The following is a 20,304-nucleotide window of genomic DNA, read 5'->3' on the forward strand; positions in this document are numbered from 1 at the left end:
CGGTGGCTCCACGTGTCTCCGTCACCACGCACGCCCCGCCACACATCAAATGGGCACGTGAGACCCTGCCTGAGTACAGCTGGAGGACAGAGCTCCCGGGCTTCAACCCTGCTCAGCCAGGACCCAGATGAACCACGTTCTCACCAACATCTTTAAAAGTCAGAGGCCACCACGTGGGGCCACACACACAGGCAGCACCACAGGAACCTGTAACACGCCCGAGCTGTGAACGGCAGCTCTAAACAGCTTTCTTGGGGCAGGCGGGAGCGTGGCTCAGACAGGAAGGCTCGGTCAGGAGTGCCTCCTTCCTGGCAGGGCGGTGGGTCTGTGGGTACCACTGTGGTGAGCCACGTACCCTGGGGACTCGGAGGCTGCACAGTGGCTTGTGGGGCGTGGCTGCTGCACAGAGCCCCTGCCATGGTGTGTGGCACAGGGCTGTGTGCCTGGGGCTGCCAGGAAGGAAGGCTGGGAGGCCAGGGGCTGAGGGCGGGAGGACAGGTCAGGGGTGCGTCTGCACATGCCCAGCTCCCAGGAGCCTCGGTCACTCAGCCTCACAACTACGCGTGCAGCTGTGCCTCGTGCTCAGGCCCACCTCGGTCATGCCATTCCGGGCTATGCCCCTCCCGGGGCAGCCCTGTACCCCTCCTCCCCCTTCATTCCGGTCTTTCCTCCCCTCCACGGCAGAGCTCAGAGCCCTGGGCCAGGAATCTGAGCTGCTGCACTCTCAAACATAACCTGCTTGATGTTTTAGTGCCTCCCTCATTTTGCAATGTTTAGAGAAGCAGAGGCTTCTGGACGGAAAGCATTGCCAAGACAGTTAAGAGCAAAGATGGCACAGCACCGTGCCACAGATCCCGCTGGAAGGGGCCTCCAGAGCTCACACACATCCCTAACGCGTCGACAGGATGCCCTCAAAATGCAGGCCTCATTCCGGTCCCTGCAGGCTGCACATGGTCACTGGTCGGGGCTGGCTGTGGAGCCCGCGGGAGCAGTCAGGAAAGTCCTGCCAGTCTGCCGGGGCAGTGTCTGCCTAAACCCTGGCTCCTGCTGGTCCCACCTGCAGAGGCCCTGGGGCAGGTAAGAAACCCAGGGCAAAGGCACCCCACACCTCAGGCCTCACCAAGCTGCACAGTGCCACGCCGCCCCTCGCCTTGGGCCTCACCAAGTCGCACAGTACCAACATTGCCCCACACCTCAGACCTCACTAAGCCACACGGTGCCAACGTCGCCCCATGCCTTGGGCCCCAGCAAGCCACACAGTGCCAATGCCACCCCACGCCTCAGGCCTCAGCAAGCCACACGGTGCCAGGTTGAGGTCAAGCACATCTCTGCCGTCCTCTGGCATTTCCAGTGCTCTGGGCTCTGCCCCTTCCTCCAAGCACTCTGGCCCCACGGCTGCCTGTGCCCACGCTGAGCTAGATCCTCACCTGCTGCCAGGCTTTCCCGCTCTCCCTACGGGGGACCCTTGGCCACCAGGCTGGCTCTCAGCCCCCGCGTCTGTTTCTTCTTTTGAGAGAACCTTGCGGGAGTGCTATGGTTTCTAACTCTGCAGTTACTTTGAAGATGAAAGAACGTGAGCTCTCAGTTACGTGGCAGCGACGCTCACTGGGGCGTCTGTTTTGCTGCGAGAAAAATGAGTGAGAAGCCGCTGCCGCTTCCCACTGCCCTGTCAGTAGTGCCCGCCTGTCCACGGGCTGGCAGCACGTTTGGCTCTCCCCCTTGCTGGCGGAAGGCTCATGGTGCCACGTACCAGCTGCTCAGACTCCTTAGCAGCCTGGGGGCCCCCGTGCCCCAGGGTCCTCCATGCCTCCACTTCCTGTGCAGTGCCCTCATGCCCTGGAGGCCTCAGGGCTGGGGGTGCCGCCCAGGCTGTAGCGGGCACGCTGGAAAAGCCTGGCACCCAGGAAGGAGAGCTCCCTCCGCCCTGAGTGACAGGAGGGGGTGCTGCGGAGGGAAGCAGCCTGAAATACAGTGGGTAGGATGGGGGCCCTCCGTGGCGAGGAGCAGTGCGCCTCCAGGGACACTGGGATGCCGAAAGCCTAGACAGACCATCCCAGACACCAGCTCAGCCGGGAGCCAGGGTGGGATGTGAGTGCTGGGCAGCGCCCGGGAGCCAGGGCCAGCTGGGAAGCAGATGCCTCGGCTCTGGAGCTTTGAGGTTATTCTGTGAAGCCAGACTGCATTTCAATAAATGTTGAGGTTGAACCACGTGGAACTGCTAATACCCCCTACAGTGGTTCCAACGGATACTTCTAACCACGTAAACACTCGTGAAGTAAAGCAGCCCGTACCCCTTCCCCCACCCCGAGCCTTGATGCCAGCGTGCCTGCCCCGTGCATGCGTGAACCTCGACAGCCTCCCCTGCCGGGCTGGCTTCCCACAGGCACACTCTGAGGAGGCAGCTTGAGGATCTCCCCATTCCCCTCTCAGCCTCCGCCCAGGACACACAGCAGTCACCCTAGAGGCCAGCACCTTCAGGACTCTTGGGAGATTCTGCTGCTCCCTCGATTCTGGTGTCTGTGATGGATGCAGGCACAGGGACCCGCTCCTGAGCGATTCGGGTGCCTGTGATGGATATGGGCACGGGGACCTGCTCCTGAGCGATTCGGGTGCCTGTGATGGATGCGGGCACGGGGACCCGCTCCTGAGCGATTCTGGTGCCTGTGATGGATGCGGGCACGGGGACCCGCTCCTGAGCGATTCTCGTGTCTGTGATGGATGCGGACACGGGGACCCGCTCCTGAGGGATTCTGGTGTCTGTGATGGATGCAGGCACGGGGACCTGCTCCTGACTGGCGAGGCTGCTTCCCTCTTAGACTCCTGCATCATTACCTGAAGATGCCCTGAAATTTCAAGGCAAGCCGTTTAAAAAGGTGCAACTGTTTGCAACGACTTAGCTTTGGGAATTGAATTTCCCAAATATTGTTCAATCGAAAACAAGGCACGGCGATGACAGGCTGGGGACTCCGTGGGGCTGTTGTTTCACGTGCAGCCCCTGACTCTGGGCTGAGTGTCCATCAGCACACACACTATTTGCTCTGCAGCACGCGGGGGCCTGGGAACACACTGCTTCACCATCACCTCATTTGGGCCTCTGTGTAAGGTTTTATTTGTGGGAGAACATTTCTCTGCTACAGAAATGTGACAAGCCCTGGTCCCCGAGGGCAACAAATGCACCTCCCTCTAAGGTTCACCCACAGAAGGCTCCGTCTTCCCCTGACCACGCGTCCATATGCCCTGCCTGCCTGGCTCCTGCAACCAGGGTATAGGTGGGGGACAGAGAAGGCTAGGCGCAGACCTACTGTGAGTGGGGAAGCAGGTCCTGACTTTAGCCGCTGAGTGAAGGATTTGTGGCAGGAGGTGTATGGGGTGGGGGTGCCCGGGCCCCAGGGGGTGAGAGGGTCAGGTGGGGGGCACTGGTTCAGACCCATGTGCGACCCCTGCTCAGCTCCTTGCTGGTTATGAGGGGCCCAGAAGAGGGGCTTCTCCTTGGGCCCAAGTCCCCCAGCTGCTGGGAGGAGGAAACACAACCATGGGCCGCTTGGGGGTCGGGAAACTGACCACGCAGGACAGCAGTCCTGAGGAGCTGGCCCCCCACGGAGGCTCTGGTCAGGCAGCACCCTTGTCTTGGATGCTGTGAGTTTAGTGAGGGGCCTGTGAGGCAGACAGGGAAGCCGGTGTTGCTGGTGGGGCTTCCCCTTCCCACCTCCACCCCTATGCTATCGTCTTCAAGGGTCAAGTCAAGCAGGGAGGAGCAGCTGTCTCAGGAAGACAGAAACAGCAGCGTAGCGCCCGTCCCTGCAGTGATACGACCACTGCAGCCAGGCCTGGCGGCTGGGATGCACCCTTCTGATCAGGAAGACCCAGGGCTTGCAGGCAGGTGAGGGGGAGGGCGTGATGCTTCCAGAAGGCTCTGCCCAGAGGAGGCACGGCCCGTGCCGACTGTCCTTTCCAAGGCAAACACAGACCGTGAAAGTGGTGTGACGGCTGGCGTGGCCTCTGGAGCCCACCTGCGCTCACCACTGTCTCTCTGTTCTTGGCCTACAGTGCAGTTCGACATGATGCGTGCCTGCAACCTGGTGGCCACGGCCGCGCTCACCGCAGGCCAGCTCACTTTCATCCTGGGGCTGGTGGGCCTGCCCCTGCTGTCACCCGACGCCCCGTGCTGGGAGGAGGCCATGGCCGCCGCGTTCCAACTAGCAAGTAAGTACCCGGGCGGGCGGGGCCACCACGTCCTTGCCCCCTGTGGCCTTCTGGTGTCACAGGAGGGTTCTGGGGCCTTGGGTGGCCTGGGGGGAAGCTGCAGGCCATACCTCTCAATGTGTGGCCACAGACCACTGAGAAGCCCCACGGGGCATCCTCCCTCTCCACGGGCTGCTGTGGGCAAGAATGATGAATGACAGAAGCACACCCAGGCCAAGGAGCAGGGAGGCTGCCACCACCTGGCGCGGCCTGGCATGTCTGTCATGCCCTTTTCCACTTTAAAGGCCGAGGCACTTTGCTTTCCTGAGTCTGTGGGGTCTGACTGCTGACTGGCCCTTCTGCAGCCCACATGGGGTGGCCTGGGTCCTGCCCCTTCCTCAATGCTGAGGCAGCTGGCGGGGAACAGCCCCTGGGCAGAGGCAGAAGGGCCCACGCCTGGCCCTGCCCTGTGCCCCTTCCCAGCTAAGAGGCCTAGAGCAGATCAGGCCTAGGGAGGCCAAGGCCCGTGCTCTGTTATAAACGCAGCTTCCTAGGACCCGCCTGGGGTCAGCGCAGGCCCTTTCCATGAGCGGGACAAGACAGAGTGAGGAGAACACGCTAGCATGTTCCACATGGCCTGAGCCGATAGTGAGGGGCCTGCACAAGCACACGCCATGTGCCTGGCTCGGACACAGATGCAGATGGCAGGACCATCACGAGGACCCTGGCTTCCCCAAGTTGCCATGCGAGTGGGGGAGGAGGCCCGGCCTTGCAGGCAAGGGGGCCATCGCTGCTCAGAGCCTCCTCTCAACGCTCTAGACCCAACGCCCTGGGACAGAGCTTGAGAAGATCTGGCGTCATAGAGGGTGACAGTGATGAGGTCGTCGTAAATGACCTATGGAACGGTCCTGCGGCGTTCTAGACAAGTGGTGGAGCCACAGCAGTGTCCAGCCATGACCCCCAGCGACCCGAGGGGCTCTGCTGGTCTTCCGTGGCTGATTGAGAGGTGTGAGGACCGCGGGCACCTGGGGCAGGCTCAGGTCTCCTGCTGTTCACTGGGACAAGTCAGCCTGGTGACCGCAGAGACAGGGACACAAAGAAAGCGAGCATGTCAGCCCATGGCTGAGCGTGGCCAGCACGGAGCTGCCCGCACCTCCTCCTCCTCCTCGGGCCAGTGTGGCATTCTGCAGGCTGCCCTGCAGCTCCCACAGAGGAAGTGGCAGGAAGTCCAGAGTGAATCATTCTAGGAATAACGATCCTGGGCCCTTATCTTTCTTAAGAAATACAATTTCCAGAATGAGGCTGACAGACTGTGGGGGCAGGTATTCCTGCGCTGGAAAGTGCCCCGGGCGAGTCAGGCCGGCTCTCTGGGCGCTATTAATAGCATGGTGTGATAGCATGGTGTGGCCCTGGACAAGTCACTTCCCCTGGTGGACAGGGTGGGAAGGGAGGGTGCCTCCAGGCTTCAGTGGAAGAGCACAGGGCGTGGAGCCCGGAACTGAAGCTGTATCTTGTTTCCATCACCATCGACATGGGGTCGGGCAGATTACTGAGCTAACATAAGCCTCCGCGTGCCCAATTTCGAAAAGGGCAATTTCTGCCCCCACCCAGCTGATTGTAAGAACGAACGAGACACGGACGTGGGACAGAGGACTGACTCTGCCTCCTCCCCTCCTGCATGACTGCAGGGAAAACACGAGACTCTCAACGAGGTGCCCAGGCTAGGAAAGCTCCCACGGGGCCCTCTGCTGACCCGAGGGCCATAAAACAGAGAAGTGGTTTTCCTGTCTCACTGAAATGGCCAATCTCCACCGCGTGCAGAGAGTGGCAACCCCGTGGCTTAAAGAAGGAAATGGAAGATTTTGAAAATGTAATTGGAAATGCTGGGTCAGAATAAAGATATTTTAGTGGTATACAGAAAGCAAAAGCAATAGTTTTTGATTCTGAAAATAACTCCTTCGAGTAGGATAACCCAATGGATCACTACATTTCTTTTTTTTTTTTTTTTTGAGATGGAGTCTTGCTCTGTTGGCCAGGCTGGAGTGCAGTGGCGCAATCTCTGCTCACTGCAACGTCTGCCTCCTGGGTTCAAGTGATTCTCCTGCCTCAGCCTCTCGTGTAGCTGGGATTACAGGCATGCGCCACCATGCTCCGCTACTTTTTGTGTTTTTAGTAGAGATGGGGTTTCACCATTGTTGGTCTGGCTGGTCTCGAACTCCTGACCTCAGGTGATCCACCTGCCTTAGCCTCCCAAAGTGCTGGAATTACAGACGTGTGCCACTGCGCCCAGCCAGATCACTGCATTTCTTTTTCTTTCTTTTCTTTTTTTGAGATGGAGTCTCGCTCTGTTGCCCAGGCTGGAGTGCAGTGGCCAGATCTCTGCTCACTGCAACCTCTGCCTCCTTGGTTCACACCATTCTCCTGCCTCAGCCTCCCGAGTAGCTGGGACTACAGGCACTTGCCACCACGCCTGGCTAATTTTTTGTATTTTTAGTAGAGACGGGGTTTCACCATGTTAGCCAGGATGGTCTCGATCTCCTGACCTCGTGATCCGTCCGCCTCGGCCTCCCAAAGTGCTGGGATTACAGGCATGAGCCACTGCGCCCGGCCCAGATCACTGCATTTCTTAATAAATCTCCTTGAAACTCTTGTTTAGAATGATTAGGACTACTGTGGATTTGGCATGTCGAAAATGACAGCTTACTTCCTACAAAATATTATTTCAGGACAAGATAGTGTTTCCAAATTTATTTTAAAAACTCACACATGGGGGCAAGCAGCCTGACGGACCACACTGAGCTGCCCTGCAGCACTCCCGGGGGACGGGCTGGAGGCTTTCTCAGGCCTCTCCTGGTCAGGAGGGGTGGTGGCGGGGGAGGGACTGTGCTCCAGCACAACTTCTGACAAGGTTGGACCAGGTTCTGTTCAACAACCGCCAGAACAGCGGGCACCAGGGCGAGGGCCAGCAGCACCGAGAGGGCCCTTGGCGTTCTGGCGGCTTCTCCTGTCCCCACAGGCCGCCTCTCCCCCTCAGTGTCCAACCATCACCCCTAACAGGTCTGTTTTGCCCAAAAAGGAAATGCATTTTGGCCCTGTTTAGACTTGTTTCATTGACAAACAGGACAGAGAGTAGCTATGTGCCTTTCTTCTATCATGCTGCTAATTTTAGAGTCGGGTTTTTTTCCTGTGCTCGCGTCTGTTTTAAACAGTCAGGGAGAGACTGAAGGGCGCCAGGATGTCCTGTCACAGGACAAGGAAACGCCTGCTATTACCTGTTATGCAAGTGAACCTCGATCTCAGGGCTTGGCAGAGGTGGGGCGGGCAGTGAGGAGAGAAGATGCTCATGAAAGGAGGAAAAGTACATGGAATAATGGGGAGGCTGGAACACCCTCGAAAGCCAGAGTGCAACACGCTGAAAGGAGGGCTGCTCGTCAGCTCGAGAGAGAGGTGACAGGGCTGTGCTTTTGCTCTCACTCCGTAAATGTTTCTGGGCCAGTGCCACGCTCAGCATGGCGCCCGGGTCTGCAAAGGGGCCACCCTCCTCACCCCTCAGGCTCCCTCTTCCCTGCTCTGACACCCAGAGAGGGTAGCTGAGGGAGCCCACTGTCCTGGCTTGGTGGCCACCACCCCTGGCGTCCTATTCAGAGCTTGTGTTCTGCTCACTCCACAGACCCCTTGACTCTCCCCCTCCTCCTCGTGGCCTCTTCTCTCTGCACTGCCCCTCTGTTCTTTCACGGTCTGTGGTCTTGTTGATTTGTGCAGACAGGCACGGGCAGAGAGGGAAAGGAGTATTGAAGGGGGTCAGGGCAAGTGGCCAATGGAAGGTAAAAGGTCATTACGGTCTCTGATGGCTGCGGCCACGGCGTGACCCTGGCACCTGATGCCTGAGCAGCACAAGGCTGAGGGCGACTTCTGCAGGCAGCCTAGGCCGGGAGGCTCCCTGGCACAATCAGGTACCTGAGGATGCCCCGAGGCCTCAGGTGTTTCCCGGCTGGAGCGCTGGCTGGTTCTGCGGGAGCCCAGAGCAGGTGGCCTGGATTCTGCTCCTGGCTCTGCCCCTGGTCAGCCGTGAGTCCCTGGATGAGCCCCCCTTCCCCTGGTGTGATCTGTGCAGTGGAGAGTGACCACTCCAGCCCACAGATGTGCCATCGTCAGCAATGCTCGCAGCTGTTTTTCCAGCGTCTCTCTGAAGCCCTGCTGGGTAACACGCACGGTGAGAAGCTTCAGGCCTGAAGCGCAGCCCACATGCTCCCTGGTGCAGCACCTGTGACCCCCACCTAGGCCTGTCCCCCTCCGGGGGGCAAACTGTCCCCTTGGCAAGAACGCCGCCAGGATCGATTCACGGAGCAGGGCCCTCCCGCCCGCAGCTCTGGCTTTCACACGGGGCCTGGGCCTCAGGGTCTGCTGTCCTGTCCTGTCCTGTCCTGAGCCTGAAGAGAATTCTTTGCGGTGGTTCGATCTAGCAGCCCTGCAGAGCTCTGTACTTGGGTTGAATCTTCAAAGGGCAACTCCTCAGCCATCGCTGGAGCCCAGAGCAGCTGCTGTCTTACCAGGGCCAGCATGAGGAGGTCATGGCCACACACTGGGGTGAAGCCAGTGAAGTCCCCACCGTCCCCCAGTCGGTGCTCACATGACACTCCCTGCGTCCGTGTGGGAACCTGTGGCATCTCTGCTGTAAGAATGCTGGGCTTAGCTGGGTTTCTCCGTGTTCTGTTGCCAGAGAGATGGGTTCTCGCCTGCTTCTTCCTCGAAACAATCCCTCCTCCCCCCGACTCCGCATTACCTTGTAATTTGTATAAATGACTTCCGATCCTTTTTGGAAAATGGTGGCATATAACCCCAAATTCCCCGAACATGACATCGGGGCACCAGAAGGACACTAGAAAGGGCACCCTGGATGGCACTGGTCCATCCCGATGCCCCATGACATGCTGAGAAGCTGCCGTGTAGAAGTCAGCTGTTGGTGTTTTATTCTGAACTGCCTTCACAATGGCATTCAGGTTTTCCTGGAGACATTGACTTTATCAGTCCTTAAACGGTCAGCAGGGTTGACAGTCAGTCACTGACCTGGAATCCTGCTCGCTGGTGAGAAAGTCTGCTGTTTTCCTAGACTTGGGAATCTTCTCATGGAAATATACACTTTCCTGTTATTTACAATAACCTGGTTCTTTGTTTGGTCGGAATTATTTATTTATTTGAGACAGGTTTCACTCCAATGCGCAGCCTGGAGTTCAGTGGTGCAATCTGGGTTCAATATTAAGTTCCGCTTCCCAGGTTCAAGTGATTCTCCTACCTCAGCCTCCCGATTAGCTGGGACTACAGGCATGAGCCACCATGCCCAGCTAATTTTGTATTTTTGGTAGAGACGGGGTTTCACCATGTTGGCCAGGCTGTTCTCGAACTCCTGACCTCAGGTGATCCGCCCGCCTCGGCCTCCCACAGCGCTGGGATTACAGGCATGAGTCATTGCGCCTGGCAAATCATCTATTTATTTCTTAAAGCATAGATTGGGGTCTTGCCATGTTGCCCAGGCTGGTCTCACACGCCTGGGCTCAAGTGATCCTCCTGCTTTAGCCTCTCAAAGTGCTAGGGTGAAGGCGTGGGCCGCTGCAGTCAGCCTGGTCTGCATAGCTCACTTGCCTGTCTTTGGTGCCCACTCCCCAGGCATCAGTTTGTGTTCCCTTCATCTCTTCTTTCTCTTCCAACTGTGGCTGTTGAGAGCTTTGGAGCCTCTCGTTCTTCCCTCCCAGGGCCTCTCCCTCTAGAGAGGATCGTTTGGGTCACTGTCATCTTGTTGCTCACAGGTGGGAAACTCCAGCCCCCACCAGGGCCTTGAGGTGGCCAGGCAGCCGTCTGCTCCGCAGATTCTCTTTAGAGCCAAGTGCACCCAGTTTGCCAGCTCTGCAGCTGTCCGAAGAGCATCGGGGTCAGCCCCGGGGTCTTTCCACTCTGCCACCTGCGTGCCTGTGTGACAGCCATTCCAAAAGGAAGGCCTGTGACAGAAGCTGAAGCCCCAAGAAGCCGCAGGAAGGAAGGGAGAGGGGAAAGGCTGGCTAGGCCGCGGAGCTGTAATTCACACCGTCCGGGCGGCTCACAGGAAGAGGCTGTTTGCTTTGGCAACACAACTTCATGAAATGGAATTGATTCCATGGGCAGAATCTCGTGTTTGCTAAAACTCTTCCCTTACATTTGTTTCTAGACAAACTGATGAACATCATTGAAAAGTTTTGGGGGAAAATTCTTCAGGAAACAGGACAATGAGGACAGAGGGAATCTTAATAAAGACGGTGTGAGAAAGGAAAACTCAAAGGTTTAGGGCCAGCCCCAGCCCTGTCTCCTTCCACCCCTTCCTACCCCCCACGTAGGGAAGTGGAAAGGACAGCAGTAAAAGGCTAACTTGACTTCGGAACAGCATCCACAGCACCGTGTGATGATGCAGCTGACTCAGTCACCTTCTTACCAGCGTCTGGAGGCCAAGGTTAGAGCAGTGCAGTGAGGTGTGTGGCTACAGGCGCCTCTGCATTTCCGTGTATTTGTTAGCTTTTTACTGCTGACACGTGGAACACATGGAAGGTTCCCTCACGCCAAGCATGTGTTCATGACATAAACTTTTCTCCGTCAGGGCAGGATCAGGACCACCGTCCTCCGCAGGAGCCACCGGCGCTCTCCAGCAGTGGTGCCCCTGCCTGCTCTGGTGCTAGGACGAGGGCAATGTCCCCTTTTCACAGCATGCCTAGGGCTGCTCAGGTTCATGAGGTCTGGGGCCTGGTGGCGCCTCCGGGTCTTACTGGTGACCGAGAGCATGGTTCTAACCTTACAAACCCCTCTCTATCTAGATGTGCTCTAAACGGAACCAAAGACAAACAAAAGCTGACACTGGTCTTCACACAGAAGTCAAGTAAATGCAAAATTTTAGCCTTTTTTTCACACAAGGTACAGATGTAGAATTTTCCCTTCTGCTTCTGTGGTGATAAATATGCCAAGTAAGCTCCAGCCCTGGAGCTGTGCCACCAGCGAGCAAAGCGCAGCTCCTAGAATATGGCTCCCAGAACGCAGCTCCCAGACTGGACTCCCAGAATGTGGCTCCCACCAGCGAGCGAAGTGCGGCTCCCAGAACTGGCCTCCCAGAACACGGCTCCAGACGCACCTTGGGTGCTTTTCTTTATTTTTTTATTTTTATTTTTATTTTTAGACGGAGTTTCGCTCCTGTTGCCTAGGCTGGAGTGCAGTGGCAGTCTCGGCTCACCACAAGCTCCACCTCCCGGGTTCCAGCGATTCTCCTGCCTCAGCCTCTTGAGTAGCTGGGATTACAGGCACCCGCTACCACACCTGGCTAATTTTTGTACCTTTAGTAGACATGCGGTTTCACCATGTTGGCCAGGCTGGTCTGGAACTCCTGACCTCAGGTGATCCGCCGCCTCGGCCTCCCTAAGTGGTAGGATTACAGGCGTGAGGCACGGCGCCCGGCCACTTGTTGCTGGAGTTTCAAGAAACAGCTTTCTAGACTCATGACTCTGGGGTGGGGCCTGCCCTGCTCCCTCCTGCTTTGTGATGGTCCCTGCCTGTTAGGCTTGTTGTTTACACCTGATCTGCCACCTTGATTACTGCCTCAGGGCAGGAGGCCGCACTCGGTCCTGCCGCCTGCTCTGTGGTTTCCCAGGCTGCCTCGGGGCAGGAGGCCGCACCCAGTCCTGCCGCCCGCTCTGTGGTTTCCTCCATGGTTTGGTCTTTCCACTTCTAACTGAGAGTCTGGAGAGCCTTCCCCACAAGCTTGACCCTCCAGGTAGGGCGAGGACCTGCCAAATGCCACCCTCTGGGGACAACGAGATTAATGACTTCCCCATCTCTCTAAAAGGAATGCCAGTCCCCCAAGGACAAGTCAAGAGTGCCCTAGCCGTCTCTGTGGCTGATGCTAACCCTAGTGTGGTCCCCGGCATGCCAGTGGCGGCTGAACAGGCCTGCTAAGTACAGGGCCACGTAGCCGATGCCAGCGGGTCCTTGGGAATCATGGTGCCCCTCCGTGAGCATTCGAAGGCACCAGTGTAGCGGCATCCATGTGATCTGGCCAAAGGGTCCTGTCCCTCTGAGGGGTGTTGGTCACTAAAATGCCAAGGCTGCTGTCCCTCCTCGCCCTTTCCCGCAGGTCCACACTGCATTCTATTCTGTTTCATGTCCACTTTGATTTCCTCAAATGATTCACTCAACAAGTAATTGTGGAGTGACTCCTGGGAAGCTGTGGTCAATGATGGGGCAAGTTCTGGCCCCGGGGAGCCTGCCCTATGGCGGGGGACAGCGGCCAGAGCCACCCATGAGTAAAGACACAATGACCACAGCTGGCGGGGGGGGGGGGCAGGTGCAACTCTAAGCCGAGGCCCGAAGGATCAGAAGCAGGAGGGGCCCCTCCTCCCTGGGGCCAGTCAATCTGGGGACAGTGGCGCAAGGAGAAGCCCAGAGTAGGTGGACCTGGTGACTCAGAGGGGTGGAAAGGGCCAGTGTGACCACAGGTGGCAGAGGGGCAGCCGCAGGTATCAGGGGAGATCCTAAGGCAATGGGAACCACAAGGGTGCTGAGTGCTGGGGAGACAGGATGTGAGTTTGATAAAGATCAGGGTGCAGCACTGGAGGGAGGGCCGCCTGCATCAGTGTCCCCAGCAAGGTCACCCAGCACAGCCGCAGACACCTTGAAACACCCAGCACATCCCTCACTGTCGAACCCAACTTCGGGACGTGCTTGTTCATGGAAGAGCCTAAGGTCTGCGGCACTTCAATCTTCTACTGTGCTTTGTTGGGAGCTACCCGTACAAAGGAGGCCATACCACACGCGTGTGGTCCGGCAGACCCGGCAAGATCAACTCTGCGGGGCGTGCTCCCCAGGCTGGTCGCCCCATGTTTCCTTAGAGCTTTCTTCCCGAGGTTTTCCTAGAAAGCCGCTGTGAAGCCGAGCTGTGCACTCAGAAGCCTCCCGGGTGTGTCCCTGGTGACGTCCCCGGGCCTCCGCCTGGTATTGTGTGGTCCACGCCATCCCCCTGCACGCCCCTCCTCCCCACTGGACCACTGTCTAATGCTGGGCCGTCCAGAGCACGTCTGCCTACGCTCTGAGGGCGGCTGACCCGGGGCCTTGCCGTGCTGAGCTTCGTCCACTCGCCCTCCTGGGAGTAGGGCTGCGGGTCCCAGGGCAGCAGCGGCTTCCAGAGCAGCCAGCGCCAGCACAGTCCTGGGCGAAGGCAGCCCTTCCGCTTGCAGCCGCACCAGTCGGTGCTTCTCCCTTTCTCATTTTGCTCAGTCCAGGAAGTGAGTGCATCTTATCCATTCCAAAAGCCTTAGGGTCAGCCCTCCGGATTGAGTTCTCATCCCTCACACTTCCTCAATGATGGTACCTCCAGGTCCCTCTGTATGGAAACTGACCCCCACGACAACCACAGACGGTGAGGGAGGTTGACCCTGGAAGCCATGGGGGGCCCAATCCCTTTCCACTGTTCCATTTGGATGAATGATGTGTGGAACTGGAGGCCACATAGATTTTAAACATGTTTCTGTAACACCCGCAAGTAGAAAGGAAGCCTGGTAAGGGGGAGAAACAGGCTCCGGCCACAGTGGGCTGGAGCCTCATGAAGGCCAGCTGCTGCCGGCATAACCTCCCTTCCTCCAGCATCGCCCCCTGCTGGGCCGGGACTCTCCCCAAGGCTCCCACTGCCCCTGCCAAGAGCACCCCACCCTTCCCGCTCGCCTCTGTCCCAGGTGTCCTGAGCTCTCCACTGTGCGTGCCCTGCCTCCAGGGCCACCTCCTCTGAGCCCTGACGCAAGCACAACCCATTCCCCACCGGCAGAAAGTGCTAGACACTGTGAACACGAGAGGACACTGTTCAAAGTGCTCTCATTTTCATCACACACAACACAGGCTCATTCCTTCACCCCAGTAACACAAGCATTGATACCACACGATCGTGAGCAGAGGGCACATTCAACACTGGTAGAAATGCCAGAAGTTTCCTTTGTTAGTTTTCATTACAAATAGGATGCTTTTTTTTTTTTTTTGAAAGGGAGTCTTGCTCTGTCACCTCCCAGGTTGGAGTGCAGTGGCTTGATCTCAGCTCACTGCAACGTCTGCCTCCTGGGTTCAAGCAATTCTCTGCCTCAGTCTCCTGAGTAGCCGGGACTACAGGCATGTGCCACCATGCCTCGCTAATTTTTTTTTTTTTTTGTTTTTTTAGTAGAGATGGGTTTCACCATCTTGGCCAGGCCGGTCTTGAACTCCTGACCTTGTGATCCACCCGTCTCAGCCTCCCAAAGTGCTGGGATTACAGGCATGAGCCACTGTGCCTTGCCTAGAATGTTATTTTTAATAAAACAGAAGTATCCAGGAGCTACCTATGTATAAAAAGCTCCATGAAGTATTATAAAGAATGGACACAGAAACCAGTCACTGTCATTGTTCAGGACAAAATGGAGATAGATAAATGCTTAATTCATACTTTCCGGAGAGTACAGTGATGACGAGAAGATAATGCTTGTGTGTTTAGGAAAAACAAGGCTGGTTACCCATCTCTCGCTCTGTCTCTCCTTCCCTACGCCTCTGTCTCTGTCTGTCTCTGTCTCCATCTGTCTCTGTGTCTGTCTCTCTGTATCTCTCTTGGTCTCTTTCTCTCTGTGTCTCCATCTGTCTCTCTGTGTCTCCGTCTCTGTCTCTCTGTGTCTCTGTCCCTGTGTCTGTTTCTCTCCCGTCCTCTCTCGATGCTGGGGCCACACAGGGCAGGACATGATTTGGTTTCCCGAGGAATGCAGGGAAGGTGGCTGGGAGTGGAGAGACCAGCGTGAACAGACGCACAGGTGTCAACACGCAGACCAGGCGGAGGGACAGCCGTGGGGCTCGGCACGGCCAGAGCCTGGGGAGAAACATGGACGAGTCCCCCGTGGGCAAGGGGGCTGGAGAGTTTAATCTGGACCAGTGTGAGTTACAGAGAGTCTCTGGCACTTTGGGTACAAGAAACAGACCCACTCAGGTCACTGTAACAGAGAGGGAGGGGTGCTGGGTAGGCAGAAGTGGGACTGGGGCTAAAGGCTGGCTGGAGGCCCCATGGCCTCCAGGACAATATGTGGCCATGTCCCCATGGCTGTAGGCGATGAGGAGGGGCAGGGCCACATGGATGGCTCTCCATCCCAGAGCCTATGTTTCCAGCTGGATAAGGACACCCAGCTCCATCGGTGCAGCCACAGTATCCTGTTATCCTAGTTGGCAGATTCCAGGCATGAAACCCTGATTTTCCTGTTGTAAGAACTAAAAAAGTCTGTGGAGCTCCTTAAAGATAAAATTATAAGTGGCTGTGGTATCAGCAACTAACTAGACGGGAACAAGCTGAGCCAACCGAGGGTTGCTCATGGTCCACCTCTCCTTCTCTGGTTTCAGGCTCTGGAAAGAGGGGAAAGCATGGAAGGAAAATCCGCCAGGCAGTAGGGAGGGTCTAGAACGAGAAGCACTGACTTTGAGGGAAGACACCAGATATAGTCAAGGAGCCCTAGACAAGGCACTGGCCCCATCTCTGCCCTGCCCGAGCCGCAGATGCCAGGCCATCTGCAGTTCCCAAAGCAAAGGCCAAGAGCGAGAAACTGTCAGGAGCACAGCTCTGGGCACGAGGAGCACCAAACTGACCTGTTTTCAGATAAGACTTAGAAAATATCTTTTTACTTTCACTTTAAACGAATTAAGCATTTACAAAAGTCAGAGATGGATTTAACACAAAATTACTGCTGAGTTTGGGGGGCTAGGAAAGGCCCCCCAAGTTTGTGTTGCAAGCATCAGTGCTGACCTGAAGGAAAGGTCACAGGAGCAGCATGCCAGGACAGAATTAAGCAGACACACACCACCCCTCCACAGCCGCTAGAGCCTAAAGTCCTAAGAGCCACAGAAGGGCTAATACAAGGTGGCTCAGGCCGGGCGCGGTGGCTCACGCGTGTAATCCCAGCATTTTGGGAGGCCGAGGCGGGTGGATCACAAGGTCAGGAGATCGAGACCATCCTGACTAACACAGAGAAACCCCGTCTCTACTAAAAATACAAAAAGATTAGCCGGGCGTGGTGGCAGGCGCCTGTAGTCCCAGCTACTCAGGAGGCTGAGGCAGCAGAATGGTGTGAACCCGGGAGGCAGAGGTTGCAGTGAGCTGAGATCCAGCCACTGCACTCCAGCCTGGGCGACAGAGCGAGACTTCGTCTCAAAAAAAAAAAAAAAAAAAAAAACAAGGTGGCTCAACACCGGGGCGGCTGCCCCATAAAGCAAGAACCTGCTTTAGGACAGAGGACTGGGGAAGGGTAAAGCAGGCTGGAACCCGCTCTAGGACAGAGGGCTGGGGAAGGAGTGGAACCTGCCTTCCTCTCAGATAAGGCCTCTCAACCCTTCTCTCTCATCTGCAGGTTTTGTCCTGGTTATCGGACTGGTGACTTTCTACAGAATTGGCCCGTACACCAACCTGTCCTGGTCCTGCTACCTGAACATTGGTGCCTGCCTTCTGGCCACGCTGGCGGCAGCCATGCTCATCTGGAACATTCTCCACAAGAGGGAGGACTGCATGGCGCCCCGAGTGATTGTCATCAGCCGCTCCCTGACGGCGCGCTTTCGCCGTGGGCTGGACAATGACTACGTGGAGTCACCATGCTGAGTCGCCCTTCTCAGGACTCCATCGACGTGCACCTGCTATCATGGAAAGCCTGGAAACCAAGGGACTCCACCACCAAGTCACTTCCCCTGCTTGTGCAGAGGCACGGGATGAGTCTGGGTGACCTCTGTGCCATGCGTGTGAGACGCGTGCGTGTTTACTGTTATGTCGGTCATATGTCTATACGTGCTGTGGGCCAACCTCATTTGCTCCCAGCTTTCCTGGTTAGCGCAACGCGGCTCCATGGCCACACGTGCTTCAGGGTGGAGGCTGGAAGCTGAGACACAGGTTAGGTGGCGTGAGGCTGCCCTGCGCTCTGCTTTGCTTTGGGATTAATTTATTCTGCATCTGCTGAGAGGGGCAGCCCAGTCATGTCTTACACTTTGTAAAGCAGACCAATAAGGAAAATTTTCTTAAAATATTCACAATATTCCTTGAGTGAGTCATAATCTATAGCCAGCTAGTGATGGTTTCAGACAGAATCGTGTTCGTGCCTGTTTTGCTCGATTCCTTTCCTAAATTAAATAAATGCAAGTCTCTGAACTCTGTCTATAACTTGTGTTCTATCCATCTATACTGCGACATGGCTGAAAAACATTTGATCCACTTTTCTGTGATTTTTTGGGGGCTCACACTAAGGGTCAAAACGACCTTTTCAGAGACCCCGTAGGCATACACACCCTGATCCACACTTCTGTTCAACCAAGTCTCAGAAGCCCAAGTCCTTACAGACTCTCTGATCAACAACTGGTAGAATAAAAGCGAAGGAGTCTATTTGCTTAAAAACCCTCAGCCAGGCTGGGTGTGATGGCTCACACCTGTAATCCAGCACTTTGGGAGACCGAGGCGGGTGGATCATGAGGTCAGGAGTTCGAGATCAGCCTGGTCAACATAGTGAAACCCTGTCTCTACTGAAAATATGAAAAAAAAATTAGCCAGGCATGGTGGTGGGTGCCTGTAGTCCCAGCCACTCGGGAGGCTGAGGCAGGAAAATCGCTTGAACCCGGGAGGTGGAGCTTGCAGTGAGCCGAGATCACGTCACTACACTCCAGCCTGGGCAACACAGCGAGACTCTGTCTCAAAAAACAAAAACAAAAACAAGAAACCTTCAGCCTATCTTTAGTGAAATGCTTGGTGGGCTACAAAATGCCTGCATGATGCTGCACTGGGTCCAAACAACCCCGTGTCCTAAATCTGTTAAGAGAGGAACAAGCCGTAAGTCCTTGAGTTGGGCAGAAAACACCTAACATCTGCATCTGAGGGGTCAAAACTGGCCCACAGCCCCCAGAACCCAGAACCCAAGGCTGCCTAGCCACACTGCAACCACAGTCCTGGTGCCTGGCCTGGTGCCTCCTCTGCCTCGGTGCGGCACTGCTTGGCCCCATGGCCACCTGAAGGCAGAGCTCCCTGCTGGCATCGGCCGGAAGGAGAAACTGCTGTGATGTGTACAGTCGGGGCCGGGCCACCAGGCCACCCGCTGCTAATATAAATGTTTAGTTTGGCTGCTTCTGGCCTTCCAGCGAGCTGAGGGGATCAGTTTGGATTTTGAGGCCCATACTGCTCCAGGAATTGGTCTTCAACTGATAAAGACTGGAAAGCATTTACGGACTGACCGTCCGTGACACACGCAGCACACAGCGTGGAAATCCGAGCTTCACGTCCACGGTACACACTAGCATGGATAGTTGGCTTTTATCTTCCCTGCTCAACTTTTTTTCTGACAAGGAATTTTTGTTTCCAATCATATGCTGAAATTAATTGGTTTTTTGTTCTGTTTTGTTTTCTTCTGGACGGAGTCTCACTCTGTCACCCGGGCTGGAGTACAGTGGCCTGATCTTGGCTCACGGCAACCTCCACCTCCTGGGTTCAAGCAATTCTCCTGCCTCAGCCTTCTGAGTAGCTGGGACTTCAGGAACGCATCACAACTGCCCGGCTAATTTTGTATTTTTAGTAGAGATGGGGTTTCTCCATGTTGGTCAGGCTGGTCTCGAACTCCCGACCTCAGGTGATCCACCCGCCTCAGCCTCCCAAAGTGCGGGGATTACAGGCGTGAGCCACTGCGCCTGGCCACATGGAAGGTTTAAACTGGCCACAAGGTCAATTATGGTCTGCAACTACCTTTATATTAAGTCAAAGCAATCAAGGAGGGCCGGGCAGTGCTGCTCAGCCTGTCTGGTGCATGTGCAAACTGGAAAGAGCTCATCTGCACGGCTAGTGTGGAAGGTCTGGCATGGGGAATGAAGGATTGGCCATGCTGCTTTAGGACAGTGGGCCGGGGTCCTGCACCCTCTCGGACACTTGTGTGACAGGCATCATCACGGCACATCGACGGAGAGCTTGCTCCGGGCAACCTAAAGCCACACCCTTCTTTTACCTGTTTAGTTTCCTTCTTTGATTTTCTACCCTTTGGACATTAAGATCTGTGAAAGGCTCTCGTGAAGAGGAAAGGATTTCTAGATTCTCTGCAGAATGAAGAAGAAGGTGCTTGCAGACAGCTCTTGATTGACAACCTCTTTTAGAGCAATTGTAATTGTGTTTCCACCTGGCTGTTTTTAGCGTTTACTTGTCCAAACTTCTGTTTAGGAGCAATTATTCCCAGAGGGATGGGTATTACGGATGTTTAGGAATGGCTGAACTTTCCACTAGGAAGCAACTAAACAGCCCGAGAGGCTCCCAGCGCCACAGAGGCTGAGAGCTTCCCACGTGGCACCCGCAAGCTGGACAGCATTTCATCAAGTGGGAAGACGATGAAATACACCACGACGCACTCACGAGAAGTTAACTATTTCAACAGGCGAACCAAGAAGGAAGACGTGGAGAAAGGAAAGAGCCGTGAGCACGCGCCATCTCCCGACATCCCGGTGGGCGGGATCCTCACCTTTTGATGAGCTTGATGGATTTGAAGGCTTCGTCCATGTCTCCGATGGTGATGAAGAAGCTGAAGTGGAGCATGGCGTCCCGGGTGGCCTTGTCGCAGTCCTCCAGCCCCACGAAGTCTCGCAGGGGTCTCCTGGACACCATCTGAGGGATGTGGTGGCACCCAGGCTCCATCTCCTCTTCTCTGTCTGCTTCTTCTGGCTAAATGACAAAGGACCCAGGTGTTTGTTAACTCATATGTAGAGCTGAAGCCCTCGCCCAGATCTCGTCCTCTAGATTTAGCTCCGTTATGGGGGAGAAATCTCTCCGCAGACAGACACAGATATTTAGCAACAGGTCAAGTCCCTGCCAGATGCACTGAAAACCTTTAGGGTCACCGGCAATGGTCAGAGCTTTTGGCTCTGGCTTCAGATAATGGGTAAGCAAAGGCTGCCCGTGCATGAATTTGTTTTTTAAACTCTCTTAAAATTAAGTAACAGAAGCATGATTTCAGGTAGAATTTTCCAAAACAACAGCCTGGACTGGCTGTGTACCCTCTATGGGTGTTTTTCAAGAGAGCCCTCAGCCTGGGCAGTGAGGCCGTGCATGGCACAGAGGGG

The 20,304-nt window shown here is 55.9% G+C and overlaps 2 protein-coding genes across 3 annotated transcripts in view; one reads left to right on the forward strand and one right to left on the reverse strand.

The window, feature by feature from the left end:
* Nucleotides 1-17,383, forward strand: part of TMEM204 (transmembrane protein 204) — a 29,639-nt gene extending 12,256 nt beyond the window's left edge. For both annotated transcript variants that reach the window (XM_011966936.1, XM_011966935.1), the window contains 2 exons: nt 4,048-4,203; nt 16,587-17,383. In XM_011966936.1, the coding sequence (XP_011822326.1) occupies nt 4,048-4,203; nt 16,587-16,831 (401 nt within the window). In that variant the 3' untranslated portion in view covers nt 16,832-17,383. The remainder of the gene's footprint in view (nt 1-4,047; nt 4,204-16,586) is intronic.
* IFT140 (intraflagellar transport 140) overlaps nt 1-20,304 on the reverse strand; it is a 115,834-nt gene that overhangs the window by 32,134 nt on the left and 63,396 nt on the right. Inside the window, exon 19 of the mRNA XM_011966937.1 lies at nt 19,707-19,906. Coding sequence (XP_011822327.1) covers nt 19,707-19,906 — 200 coding nt within the window. The remainder of the gene's footprint in view (nt 1-19,706; nt 19,907-20,304) is intronic.

The sequence above is a fragment of the Mandrillus leucophaeus genome, unplaced genomic scaffold, assembly GCF_000951045.1.
Source record: "Mandrillus leucophaeus isolate KB7577 unplaced genomic scaffold, Mleu.le_1.0 Scaffold78, whole genome shotgun sequence".
Taxonomy (NCBI): Eukaryota; Metazoa; Chordata; class Mammalia; order Primates; family Cercopithecidae; genus Mandrillus; species Mandrillus leucophaeus.